The sequence below is a fragment of the Nicotiana tomentosiformis genome, chromosome 4, assembly GCF_000390325.3.
Source record: "Nicotiana tomentosiformis chromosome 4, ASM39032v3, whole genome shotgun sequence".
NCBI lineage: Eukaryota > Viridiplantae > Streptophyta > Magnoliopsida > Solanales > Solanaceae > Nicotiana > Nicotiana tomentosiformis.
In genome coordinates, this window is record NC_090815.1 from 128,465,823 (window position 1) to 128,480,363 (window position 14,541).

The window sequence follows — 14,541 nt, forward strand, 5'->3', positions numbered from 1 at the left end:
TTTAGAAACTCCGTTTTAAATGGTTAAGGCCTAGTAACTTGATTACCATTTACCAGTAACAAAACTCAATTCCATAGAAGAGAATACGTCCTTGGTCTCTCCTAACTACCTTGATAATTGTTTACTTGTTTGGTACGATTTTCCAAGGAAACGCAGGAAATTATAGCAAATAACCAAACTACTCTAATGATTCTCTAAAAACTATTACAAGGCCAACAGCTACGTTTATAAGATCCCTTACACAGCATCCTGAAGATGTTTAGATAACTTTTCCTCATCTAACAATATAAATTAATGTATTGATTTAATTAAAACTGCAAATAGCAATGATTCACCAAATGAAATGAATTCGTAGTGATATTAAAGAGAAGACATGGGTGACTAGGACCTGGCAATGCCTAAATTCTGCACCAACGTTCATATTTATCTCCAGCTTCAGTTTCAGGTCAAACTAAAAAACTGGAACTAGGAGACGCGATCAACATTCAAGTTCTCTGGGTTTTGATACTTAGACCTGTCAAACTAGGTGAAAATACGCTTCAAAGAATAGGTCCAAGTCAATTTTACATGCTTTATTACAATCAAAATTGTAATCATAATAAAACTTAAAAAGAAGGGCAATTAGGTCCATAAAACTAACGCAAAAATCAAAACAGATATAAACCAGAGGTACAATCCGATGAAAAGCAGGTCTGTCCATACTCATGCCTAACTTCTAATTGTAGAATTGGAAGCTTCTTAGTGACGGCCAAAAGAACTGATGTGAAAAAACTGAAATTATCTGACCTGCGAAGGTGAGCAAAGTAAACCAGATGCATCTGCTCCTACAACTGCAAGATCGCAAACAGTACAAAGCTGTCCTTGCTGGGCTGGAACAAAATGAGTAGCACAATAAGGGCAAGTGACATCCTTCTGGCCTCTGTATATGGGGACATATGTTGCGCCACATACCACAAAAGGATTTCTGAAGTCATAATTCAACTGTGTAGCATCTCGCATATTTTTCTCAGCTTGTTGCAGAACCTGGCGGGCTATTTTGGCTTGGCTTTCATTGGTTGGATTTGTCTCCAAGAGTCTTCTAGCAAAGTTAGCCGCTGGGCTAAGATTGCCTGCCTTAAAGCAGACAGACATAGCATTCTGTAATGCGAGTCTCAAGTGCGGAAGCTGCAGATTACAGTGTGTGAAGTAGGCAGCCAACTCCTGCTGACGAACAGGATTATCTTTTAATTCCTTCCTCTTAAGCTCCATCTGCAAGCCCAAAACGTACTCCTTCACTATGATAATCAATTCCTTGACCTCATCCACCTCTCGCCTTGACTCAACCACAATCAGAGGAATAATGTGAAGAATGCTCAGGAATAATCTAAGCGCATCAGAAAATTTCCCAGCAGTTGTGGCCCTATAACCAGCTTTAAGTTTTTCTTCCAGCTGACCAAAATTGAAGACAAGTGCAGGTGGACCCCGCACATTGGGACTAGCTGACTCACTCCAACCTCTCTCAATTGCAAAAGAGATAACTGGTGCCGAGGAGAAGGCACGTAGATGTGTGTGGCTTCCCATATGTAGATCAGCAAACAATTGCTTTAAAGGAGAGAAATTCTTAATCCCTAGTTGCCGGCTCAGCAACCGCATAGCAGTGTCGAAATTGCCAGCAGCTGCATGTTCAGCAGCAAGAGATGATTTTTGGACCCAAATCTGGCTCACAGGCATGCCAGGGGTTGGGGTAACAAAAACAGAAGAGCGAGCGTTTGAAGCAGTTTTTGGTGTGTCAGTATCAGGTGGCAGATCCAGATCCTCAAGATCCCATCCTACTTCCCCATCATTTTCTTCTTGTCCATCCTCGTCCTCGAGCACCATACTGATATCTCCATTCTGCAGATTTTCCACCTCACCTATATCCAGTGACTCACCCCAATTAGCATCTGCAACATCTTCATACTCCTCATGTCCACCCCTGACTGTAGCATCCAGACCGCCTTCAAATATCCCTTTTGTCACCATCAATAGAGGCCAGTCTCCCCCACCCAAGATAGGAGTTGGGGGCAGCAGCAGAGATGCTTTTTTCTCCTTTGGTAATGATGGAACATTATCACCCAGTTCTTCTGCAAGACGCTCAGCAATATCCTTGAGCCCATGGGTCGTAGCTGTGATATATGCAAGGGGCAAATGACCAGCATTTTCCAAAATCTTAACACGCTCACGAACATCACCAAGGTACAAGGCATCGTGGAATTGACCCATAACTTCATTTTTTACGTCAGCAATTTTCATCATTTTCGATAACTTATCCAGGTTTCCTGTTATTAGATAAAGGAAAGAGAGCCTCTCAAAGTTCTTCGTCTTCTGATAGGCGTATTCAACAATACCTGCATTACCCTGCCGAAGGGCCTCCACCCCAAGCCTATACCAATGATCTTTCTGATCAAGCTTCTTAGCAGATTCAAGAGCTATCTCAATGTTCCCACTTTCAAGTGCTAAGTTGAAACGAGTAAGCTCATCCTTAACAAAATGAAGGGCAACCTCAGGAAAACCCTTCTGCTGCAAATAGGCAATCATGGCTTGACCACAAAGCTCGGAGTTTCTTATCATACTCATAACCTGGTCATATCTCTTTTTAAGCAGGGCTAGCTTGAATATGTATTCAGTTGAATCAATAATGATAGGACGGTTTTTCCCATCTCGATCCAAGCAAAAGATAGTGTTCCCATATATCTTAGTAATGTAGACTGGGACGTCTAAGGTTTTGATGATTCCACTGTCTCCATTGGGAAGACAATACTTGATGTGGGTGAGAGTTGTATATATGAAGACCCCGTTGTCATCCCAGGCACCACTCTTGACACGAATTGTCTCGTGAAGAGTGCAACGGTGCACAAGCTTCTTATCGGCTATTACTATGGAATGCTTGCTAAGCAAAGCGACACTTTCCATGTCCGATGACCAAACAACATATCTGATGAAAGGAGTCTGAAGCTCTCCAAGAACAATTCTCTGCTGGAGATCGAAAATAACAACTCTGTCCTCTGCCCTGCATAGTAAGTTTCCTGTGCCGGCATAAAATATAGCATCAGTAACAGTAGGAAGAAGGCTTTTCTTAACAGTCTCATTTTTCAGATTTTTGACCAGGACTTGGTTGGTGCTCTTCTCAAGCACTGCAAACCTGTTACGAGCAACAAACACTGCTGATCCTCCAGTTCCCCTTTTTGCATCTTGAGCAGTATCACCCCTACCATAACTGTCTTTAGGTATGATGTACAGTTCGTAGGAACCCCCATCCACATCTGAACAGATCAAAACAGCATTTTCCGTAGGACTGTAAGAGAGCGTTCGTGGACCTTGGTTCAGACTGTTTGAACCAGGTCTTCTAATTGGTATCAACTGATTCTCCTTCTGAGTTGAGTACTCGTACACACGGAGAAAACGATCCTTCACATAAAACAAGGAATCACTGCTCACAGAAAAAGCAGGGCGTTCTCTCTCCAACTTGAACACTATCATCCCACTGTCATGACCAGCTGCTAGAAGATTCATCTCAGGATGAGCTGCAAGGATCCAGAATCTGTCATGCTCCCTGCGGAAAGTCTGAAGACCAGTCCTTTTTGTAGCATCCCACACGCGAATGCTCTTATCCTCTGAATTTGAAACAATAATATCTTGCTTCGCATGGAACTGAACACATGATACATTGTTCATATGGCCTCTCAATGTATCCACCTCCCAAGCCTTTGTATCTGCAAATATCAAACACAATTAGCAATGTATAATCTCAACTTGATGACCTGAAAAAATTAATATCAACAAACGCATTAAATTATTCATGGTTCTACCAGCTGACAGACTAATCCAAGCTGAAGCAGCACTTGTTTTCGATCAATTTAATTCAAGGTGAACATTCCTCTCCAGGAAAAAAGAAAAACTTGAGGTTACATCCATGATATATCGTTCTACATAAAACAATTAAGAAGCAACATTCGTCTCTTTATGGGTACCAAGAAACTACAGCTCAGCATAAAGAGACAGTTTCAACTGAATAAGGAGTCCCTAGCTGACAAGCTTTATCAAAAATCCTATTTCTCTGGCATAGTGGACAACCAAAAATCTCTTATTATAGCTAGATCGATATACAATGGTGAAATATGTCAAATAGCACAAAACTGTTAAATTTATGTTTACAACCAATTAAGCAAATTTGGTGCTAAATGTTCAACAGATATGTGAGAAAGCTTTTATAGCTGTAGTAAAAAATACTTTAAGATTTCAGAACATACCATTCATCCGCCAGATTTTCACCTGGCGATCATCTGCACCAGAGACGATCAGGGGCAGCGTAGGATGAAATGAAGCCCAGTTAACCCCTCGATCGTGACCCTCCAAGACATATTTCACAACAGCATCTACTCCACCAAAGAAGTCTGTGTTCATCTGGCTCAAGCGCAAGATGTCATCAGCAGGAGAAACAGTTTTCTTCCTTAGGGCACCAATATCCCAGACCCGAACGGTCTGATCCAATGATGCAGAAACAACCAAGTCCTCTTTGGGATGAAATAAGGCACACATCACATAATGGTTGTGCCCAGTCAAGACAGAAATACAAGTGCGAGACTGCCAGTTCCATATTCTGATTGTCTGATCATCACTTGCACTGACAATCCAGGGATATTCATGATGGAATTGAACGGTGCGGATATAATCAAGATGTCCAAGAAGGGTAAATAAGCACCGATGCAGCTTATAATTCCAGACTTTTATCTTGTAGTCATCTCCTGCAGTGAACAGTGGTTAAATATACTGAGAATAGTCCAACACAGAATTTCCATTATTGAAGTGCAAAAAGATATTAGCTTTAAATGTTTACAAGTAAATCAAAGATGACAACAATGACTTGCAATTCTTTTAAATTTTTGCCTTGAATCTGCAATTCTTTTAAATTTTTGCCTTGAATCTTCATTTATTTACTTAATTTATTTGCCTTAGCGATGATAGGTAAACTTGTTGTCCCAGCAGCACTTGCAGCACTATATAAAAGAATTCACATCATAAAGTTCACCAATCATCAATATTAATATGGATGTTATAGCATTGAGCCTTGAATATAAAGATGAGTCCACAATTCCTTAAGATTTTGACAATGTGTCTTGATTTTCTTTTTAAAACTACTCTAAAATATCTCTTGTGTAAATCAAACCACTAGAGGCTTCTGTCAAAAAAAGTATTAAAATGCCCAAATTTCTTACAAAGTTCAACGATGGACCAAAATAAGTTAGATCACATTACATTTTCTATGATTCAAGGGGCATTCCATCTGATCCGGGATACACAATACAAAAACGAAACAGTAATAAAACCATACATCACGCATATTTAATTCAGATGCATAGGAAACAATAATGCGAATGATATTCCTAGCTGACACCATTGATCACAGAGATCAAATTACAAAAATTCCAATCATCAATTTCACTAAAGGTAGCATTTTGATTTCATAGATCACACGTGTATTCATCAGCACATATCAGTAGATCCACACTCCATCACACTATCATGAAATCAATAGCACTAATTAACAGCTATGCAACAGTACATAATTATTTTTTAAAAAAAGAGGAAAAATAGTGAAATCAAACCTCCGGATACAAAGAGAGGCTGAGATTTGTGAAAATGAACGCCGCGAACAGGGCCATCGTGCTCATCAAATCGATCAATGAGTGTTCCCATACGGTAATCCCAAAGCTGGATCACACCGCTATGAAGACTAGCTAAGATCCATGGCCTTTTGGTATGAAAACTGAGTCCTTTGACTCGATTACTCTTCGTTTCGAACTTCGTCAACATCTTTCAAACAATTCCCCTATATCTCCACACAACACAGTCACAGTAATCAATTTTGCTATTATGTATTTGAAACCCTAACTGAATTTTTGAGATAAAATTCAACTCAGATCTAAAATGAAAAGTGTATTTTGTATTAAGATCGGCGAAGATAGAAAAGGGAGAGTGCGGATGTTAAGGGCAGTTGTCTCTGTGTGTGTGTGTTAAGTGTGCGTTAAAGAAATTGGGGAAGAGAAAGGTGCGTAGATCGGAAGTTTCATTGACAGAGAAATAATATATTGAAATCGAAATTAAACTCGATTGCTGGTGGATCTACTCGATATTTGATTGGTTGAGTGACGGATCCGAGCTGTAAGATCCATTTTTACTACGAAAAGAAAAATAGTTCCCTTTTTACTATATTTGAATTATTTGCTCTTGTTATAAAATAAAAGTAACTTAGTAAAACATGAACAAAAAATATTGTTATGAAATAAAAGCAATTTAGTAAAACATGAACAAGAAATGGAGATAGAGAGAATGAAGAGATTTTCTTATTCAATTGCGTGTATTTTCCTACTTATTACAAGGCCTTTATATAGGTATGAAAAGTGAAGAAAAATATGTCATTAAGCATAGAAATATGTCATTAAATATGTCATTAAGCATTTGAGAAGATTACGGAGGAAGAATAGACATCCACCATAATTTAATTTTTCTTATAACACTCCCCCTTGGATGTCCATAGATAACGTGCCTCGTTAAAATCTTATTAGGAAAAAAAAAACCTATGGAAAAAAATCCTAGTGAAGGAAAAAGAGTACACATGTTTAGAAATACGCCTTTTTGGTTGCCTCGTTAAAAACCTTGCAAGGAAAACCCAGTAGGACAAAACCTTGTAAGGAAAAAAGAGTACAACGCGTATTAACTCCCCTTGATGAGAGCATCAATTCACATCCTTGAGCCTTCGCATCCCAATCTTGTACACTAGTTTCTTGAAGGTTGACGTCGGTAGAGATTTGATGAACAAATCAACCATATTATCACTTGAACGGATCTGTTGCACATTGATATCACCATTCTTTTGAAGACCATGTGTGAAAAATAACTTTGGTGAAATGTGCTTTGTCCTGTCCCCTTTTATGAATCCTCCTTTCAACTGGACTATGCATGCTGCATTGTTTTCATACAAAATTGTGGATAGTTTGTCACACTTCAAACCACATTTGTCTCGAATAAGGTGTATTATAGATCTCAACCATACACATTCTCGACTTGCTTCATGAATAGCAATTATCTCAGCATGATTAGATGAAGTAGACACGATTGATTGCTTAGTCGATCGCCAAGATATGGCAGTGCCTCCATATGTAAACACATAGCCTGTTTGAGATCGAATCTTTTATGGGTCATACAAATACCCAGCATCGGCATAACCAACAAGATCAGGACTGCAATCATTGCCATAAAATAATCCCATACCGGTAGTCCCTTTTAGATACCCCAATATGTGTTTGATTTCATTCCAATGTCTCCTTGTAGGAACATAGCTATATCTTGTTAAGACATTAACTGAAAAAGTTATGTAAGAACTTGTAATATTAGAAAGATACATTAGTGCACCAATTGCACTAAGATATGGTACATCGGAACCAAGAAGCTCTTCATTATTTTTATGAGGTCGGAATAGATGTGCTTTATCCATATAAAATCGCTTTAAAATCATTTTAGTGTATGTTGATTGATGGACAAAAAATCCATCTTTTATGTACTCAATTTATATACCAAGACAAAATTTTGTTCCAAGATCTTTCATTTCAAAGTCTTTCTTTAAATAGTCTACTACTTAAGGAAGCTCTACTGTTTTAGGAAGCTTCCTATGAGTTCCAATGATATTTAAATCATTAGCATACACGGTGATTATAACAAATTTAGATCTAGATCTTTTTATAAAGACACAAGGACAAATTGAATCATTCTTGTACCCTTCTTTCAACATGTACTCACTCAGGCGATTATACCACATGCGTCCTAATTGTTTCAATCCGTATAAGGATTTTTGAAGCTTTATTTAATAAATTTCTTGGAAACCTTAATATGCTTCAGAACAATTTAAATCCTTCAATGATTTCCATTATACGCATATCACATTTTTCTTGTATTGCCAGATTAAAACCTGAAATAGCGACATCCATCACAGGAGAACATGTCTCTATATAATCAATGCGAGGATATTTTAAAATCTTCTTGTAACACAAGTCGTCTTTATGTCTATCGACTTGACCTTTTTTTTTTTCGCACAAGAACACATTTATACCTCCACTGGCTTTATACTTTCAGGTGTTTGGACTATCCGTCCAACTTCATATTTTTCATGTGAAATCAATTTTCATTGCGTATTTTTCATTTGGCCAATCATTTATTTGTCCAAATTTCATGACAGATTTGAGCTCAAGATCCTCGTCAATATAAATAATATTGAGCGCTACATTAAATTAACAATATCGTCGACGATCATTTTATATCGGTTCTACTATTACCCAATAAAAATATAACTTATTGAGATCTCTTTATCTTATTATATTCAGGTACCTGAGCCTCTCCCATGAGGTCTTATGAAGTGTTATGTCGTGGTGCTCTTCTAGAGCACTTGCCTCCTTATTATGACCATCTTGAACATTTGCTCCTCTCCTTCTTCAAGGAGTTTTATCTTTAGAACCGATTAGTCTATTATGCTTTATGCATGCCATGGACTCTATTCATTATGAACTTTATTTTATTTGGAGCATTAGCAGCTGAATATGACATTTAGCTTTGGGTCAGCAAATACGCCTGGCAATATTTTGAAAATGAATTATCACTTGAACTTTAAGTTCACATTTTCTCGTACGAGGATCTCGATGTACTCATAATATTTCATTACATGCATTAATTTTTCAGCTGTCCATTTTCTCCCCCTATTGTTGGGGTCACCAACACATATCCCTAGTCTTATTTGGGGATCCATCTTTGTGCATTGTAATGGAACAATTAAATCATATAGCACATTCATATTTCTAGATAGAAATTATTTGGTTCCTGACCCTGAACCGATTGTGATAGGGAGAACTTATCATAACTTGGCTAGATGCGTACAAGTGCTGTTGTATATTAAATAATACATCACATGCCAAATTTTATTTTGGCAATTTTGTTCTCATAACCAATAGTTTAGATCTAATTGGAGGCATACAATTTTTGCTAAACCAACTTGGATTTAAACCAGTATTATCAAGATAAATCATTATAATTTATATTCTGGAACTGTGTTATAATAATTTGAGCAATCAATCTTGCAAAAGCCAAACTACAAGTTGATAACAAATGCACATGTGACCATAGAATAGATGCATCTATTAAAATCATATAATAGTAAATGGTCCACATGGAAGGTGACCGGGCCCATATATTTATCATCTTTTATTCGTTCCAGAAATCAAGGGATTCAATCCCAACCTTAACTGCTATATCATGAAAATAAGCAGCACTAGAGAATTCTTGAAGAATCTCTTATTTCTTCAATATATGCCAATGTAATTCTCAATTATTATTTTTTTTCGCATCATAATTCAACCGAGATGGTCAACCGGTCATGCCAACTAATATTTGTTTCAGTAAACCTCTAGTTTACTTGTGGCTTGTGATTACATCATCATGCTTATACTTGTGTAGTACAAATATAAGAAAATTCAGGTAACCTTTCATATTTACCCGGTATGATTATAGTAATATAAAGATATTCAATCTTCTTTTCATTTATAGTCTCAATATGCCAACCACTTTGGCTAATATATTTGTAAAACAAAATATTTCTTTTGAGACTTACTACAATATTAATGTCATGAACAATTTCATTCATCCGGGTAGTAACAAACTAGTTCTTTCAGAGCTCTTAACTGCTTTTGTACTACAAGATCTTTTGTCACACCATCCATATAATGAATGTCTCCTTCATAAAGAGAATCATATCATAATAATTATCATGTTCAAAATCATCACAAGCAAAATAATTTCTTGCTTTAATTTTGCTTTTAATAACTTTCATAAGGCATCACAAAATATTTTTTGGCGTATCATTTACATGCGACCAATGATATATTCATGTAACTACACAATAATATTCATTATCTTTCTTTGTCTCAAACCTCCCTTAGAGGTGAGTTGTAGTATTTATCCAACTATGCACAAGTACATTATTATGCATAATCTATATTTTCACATTCACTTTCAGGAATGAGTATGCAATCTCAATGTTTATCACAAGTCACATTCTCTTCAAAGAATTTCTCCCTTTTTATAATTACCATAGTGATAACTATTATTATTTTGGCCTTTCGCACGCCCACATTCATTGGTCAACCACTTGTCTTTATTTAGACTTATCATGCACTGCTATCACATTCACTTCAAGAATGGAGCAAATCAAGTGGGACAAGCTTCATGCTTTTTCATGAAAATTACATTATTTTTTCTTTAGTTATTATTATTATTATTATTATCAATATGGTGCATTAGGACTCAAACCCAATGTCTTACCCATATAAAGGCATGCTAGACCATAATGCGTTGAAACATGACTCCAACGTCTTTTCATCAACATAGTGCATTGGGACTTGAACCCATCGTCTTACCCTCAATCTTTGGCATAATAGGCCAAAATTCACTAGGACTCGCACTCGAGCCTTTAAAATATTATTACTTCATAATTATAGGCATAAGTAAATTAACTTTCAAGAAGACATATATAACTATTTCAATCTTGAAACAGTTCCTCTGCAACAAAAATGCTTAGGATATATGTCAATTTTACTTTCAATGAAATACATCATATTATGGTAAAAATATTATTACTAAATTACCTTAATAATATTTTATCATAGTATGTAAAAGGCCAAAACATATATATACGTTGGAATATTATCTTTGTCCTATAAGAGATGTAACAAATAAAGACATACCTTTCCAGTTCTTTATTTCTTCGGATACAATTAAAAAATATATTTTTACTAAACACTGCACATAAAGTTAATGCAAAGATATGAAAGTATGAATGGGTTTAGATGGATGTAAAACTTATCTTTGTATTATCATCCAAGACATTTTTCATTGTACTTGATCTCATTGTCTGCTTATAATTTACATAGTCTTGACGTAGAAGATCATGAAATGAACAATTCGTGCTGATAACATATTATAAAATAAAAACAACTTAGTAAAATATGAACAAGAAATGTTGTTATGAAATAAAAGCAATTTAGTAAAACATGAACAAGAAATGGAGATAGAAAGAATGAAGAGATTTTCTTCTTCAATTGTGTATATTTTCCTACTTATTACAAGGCCTTTATATAGGTATGAAAAGTGAAGAAAAATATGTCATTAAGCATAGAAATATGTCATTAAATATGTCATTAAGCATTTGAGAAGATCACGGAGGAAGAATAGACATCCACCATAATTTGATTTTTCTTATAACAACGCTTCATTTCTAAACTTTTTTAGTGTAAAATTAATATGATTTATGAGAATTGAGAGAGGAGCATTTTGGTAAAGTTAGAACCTTATGGCTAAGTAATGTAATTGTAGCTTCAATTCCGTCAAATTTTATGGAGTAATTAAATTCACATTTTCTTATGAATTAGTTTTATTTATTTATTTATTCTCTTTACATGAAATTTATTTCTGATATCTATCACATTTTGTTACTTTTCAATAAATAAAACATACTAGAAAAATCCCTAACTTTTCTTTCCCTTCTCACTATACCAAAGAGCTTAGCTATTCGACAAGACAAATCTTTTGACTTTTGCTCTTTCCAGTTTAAGATATACAATTTTTCTTACTTTACTGTGTAATTTTATCTTAGTAATTCTTATTTTCTATAATTATCTCAATTAGAAAAAAGAATAAGCCACACATAAATTTGAACTTCAAAAATACAAATTAAGTAAAGTATTTTGTTCTAAAGGGCTACAGATACTAGGACCCATGGGCGCTATTGAGTTGAGTTGTTAGTTCAGAATTTGAAAGATGAAATTCAAAAATAGTCAGATTTACAAGTGGTAATTGAAAAATAGCTACAGTTTCAAAAGTAATCAAAATTTAGTCATTTTTTATGTAATATAAAGATAAATCTGAACAAAAATACTGTTCAAAATCCGAAAAATATTCCAGCATAATATACTGGAGTTACAGTATAATATACTGGACTTCCAATAAAATATACTGAAAATTCATACACATGTGCTCCAATCTCCAGTATATTATGCTGGAACTTTCCATGTGTTGGAGTTCCAGCATAATATGCTAGAAGTTCATACACAGGTGCATCAATCTCCAGTATATTATGCTGAAACTTTCCGTGTTGCAGCAAAATAGTGTCTATTTTTCAATGGCAGCTTATGGAATTGGACCTAAAATAAAAAAGGTAAAATGACATTGTATAGCTGCGCTCTCAAAATAATAGCCAATTTTTTTATATATATATATATATATATATATATATATATATATCACACATTCTGTATGTTATATACAAAAATTATATTATAAATTTTATATACTTTTTCGGTTATCGAATATAAATAATTTTTGGCGCGGGCTAAAAGTGTAAGAAGCACAATAAGAAACTGTGATACTTGTCCAATGGACTGATTTGGGACATGCACTAGCTTTGCCCATCCATGGCTAAATGAGGTTTTTTCAACACATTGACAGAGAAAATTATTTTTTCATGTAATTTAAAAATATTAAGTCACTTTTCCATTTGATTGTTAATAAAGTATAAGTAATATTGAATCATATGCATATTTGAAATGTATAACAATTGAAAAAAATACAATTTAATTAAACCACAACTTACCGATATGGATATGTACTAATCAATTCCAGAAAGTGGAATATTGATATGGTTCCTTGCACTTAATATGCAAGACAGTTGATCATTTCACGATTTAAATAGACAAAGTTTCATATAAAGAATGATGTTAATTAATTAATGTTTTTCTCATATAATAACAGCATTTATAGCCTCAAAAATCATCGGTAACATATGTTGTGTACGTTTGAACTTTAAAATGCATCAAGTTTTAGAAGATGAGATATTTGATTACATCATTAGTACATGTATCATCAACCGCAAAGTAGAATATTGATTATAGTTCCTAACTTTTGTTTTTGCAGGACAGACGATCAGTTCAAGATTTCAACACATAAATAATGTATCAATAAAATCGTTACTTAGAGCTTAAAAAATCAAATATAACATATACTGAGTACGTACAATACCACTAGAAATTCGGCCAAATCGCTCGCGGTCGACCGACCGACTCAAAAAATAAGTCGGCCGATTTTTCAAAATATATATATAATTTTCTTTTACGAGACCAACCAACTTTGGTCGATTTTTTTTTGGCTAAAAAATGCGAAAAACTATTTTTGCGTCCCGCGAAATTTATTTTTTATGAAACCTACCGAAATCGGTTAGTTATTTTGGCCGTTCATTTTAAAAAACTAACTATTTTGGTCGATAATTTTATTTTTTAATAAAATTATTTTCGCGCGAAAATACAATTAAAGAGTATAAATAAAATAAAAAACAGTCTTAAAATAAAATGCATCAATGGTCTAGTAGTAGAATAGTATCTGTTATGAATCAACCACAGCCCAATAAGGATATCAATGCACAAATAGCTATTGGGCCGAGAACAAGCAATATGGTTAGACTAATTTGGGATCCGGGTTGAGTAGTGAGCCCAAAAACTATTCTATTAAAAGAGTAAAAGTCAGTGATTTTGGGATTATGCCTATTGTTGAGAACTTTGTTTCTCTCTCGTCTCCGTTCTTCTGGGTTCTTCCTCTGACTATCTCTTTCTGTTCTCCCTCGGCTCTCTCTATCCTTCTTCTCTGAATCTCCTTCTTAGTTCTAGTTTCTGTTATTGTAATGATTGACTCTTTGAGTTTATGAATTAAACTTATCCTTTCCCTCGTTTACTTTGTGTCGTGAATTCGGGTTCATAACATTGGTGCTTTCATCGTTCGTACTCCAATAACAATGGTTGTATTAGATCGATTCAACAGTGGAAACCCAGAGGATTGGATTTTTCGGGCAGAGTTGTACTTCACCTACCTTGGCTTCTCCGAAAAGGACTGGTTACCTCTTCATTAACACTATCTTGATTGCGAAGCTCTTGCTTGGTTTGATTGGTTGTTTCGAAATAAGTAATTTTTTGATTGGCATCATTTTAAGGAGAAACTAAGGCTGCGTTTTTGCACCCGAACTAGAGAAGCACCTAGCGGGTGCTTAGCCACTCACTAGCAGCGCAAGCCAGTGGAGGATTTTCTAGCACGAGTTGCGGTTATTCCATCATTGTGATGACCCAAAGCACCGAGGGCTCGGGGTGATTTCGGGTGGTTAACGGATCATTTTTGGCCTTGGTGAGATTGTTGATATCTGCTGCTGCCTTCTTCTGGTTTCCTTATACGCGATCGCATAGGTCCATCCGCGATCGCGTAAGCTTATTTGGGCCAGGGATATGTTGTTCTATGCGATCGCAGAGGAAGGGACGCGATCGCGTACGTGAATAAGGCTATGCTTCGCGAACGCGTGACTGAGGTCGCGTTTGCGTAGAAGGAATGGGGCAGAAGCTGAAGCACATAGTTTGTGCTATGCGATCACACAAGGTAGTCCGCGAT

At 35.6% G+C, this 14,541-nt stretch overlaps 1 protein-coding gene across 1 annotated transcript; it reads right to left on the reverse strand.

The window, feature by feature from the left end:
• Nucleotides 1-523: 523 nt before the first annotated feature.
• Nucleotides 524-6,072, reverse strand: LOC104094934 (coatomer subunit alpha-1-like). The gene is made up of 3 exons (XM_009600956.4): nt 5,625-6,072; nt 4,269-4,763; nt 524-3,731 (listed from the first exon to the last, which is right to left on the reverse strand). The coding sequence occupies exons 1-3, from the start codon at nt 5,830-5,832 to the stop codon at nt 778-780; spliced, it is 3,657 nt and encodes a 1,218-aa protein (XP_009599251.1). The 5' UTR covers nt 5,833-6,072; the 3' UTR covers nt 524-777.
• Between the last annotated feature and the right edge of the window lie 8,469 nt (nt 6,073-14,541).

Bases quoted from the DNA above. Each gene is read 5' to 3' on its own strand.
- LOC104094934 (XM_009600956.4), bottom strand. From the start codon at position 5,832: ATGTTGACGAAGTTCGAAACGAAGAGTAATCGAGTCAAAGGACTCAGT. The intron at 4,764-5,624 runs GTTTGATTTCAC...TGTTCACTGCAG, and splicing joins GCCTCTCTTTGTATCCGGAG to GAGATGACTACAAGATAAAA. The intron at 3,732-4,268 runs GTATGTTCTGAA...TGATATTTGCAG, and splicing joins GAAAATCTGGCGGATGAATG to ATACAAAGGCTTGGGAGGTG.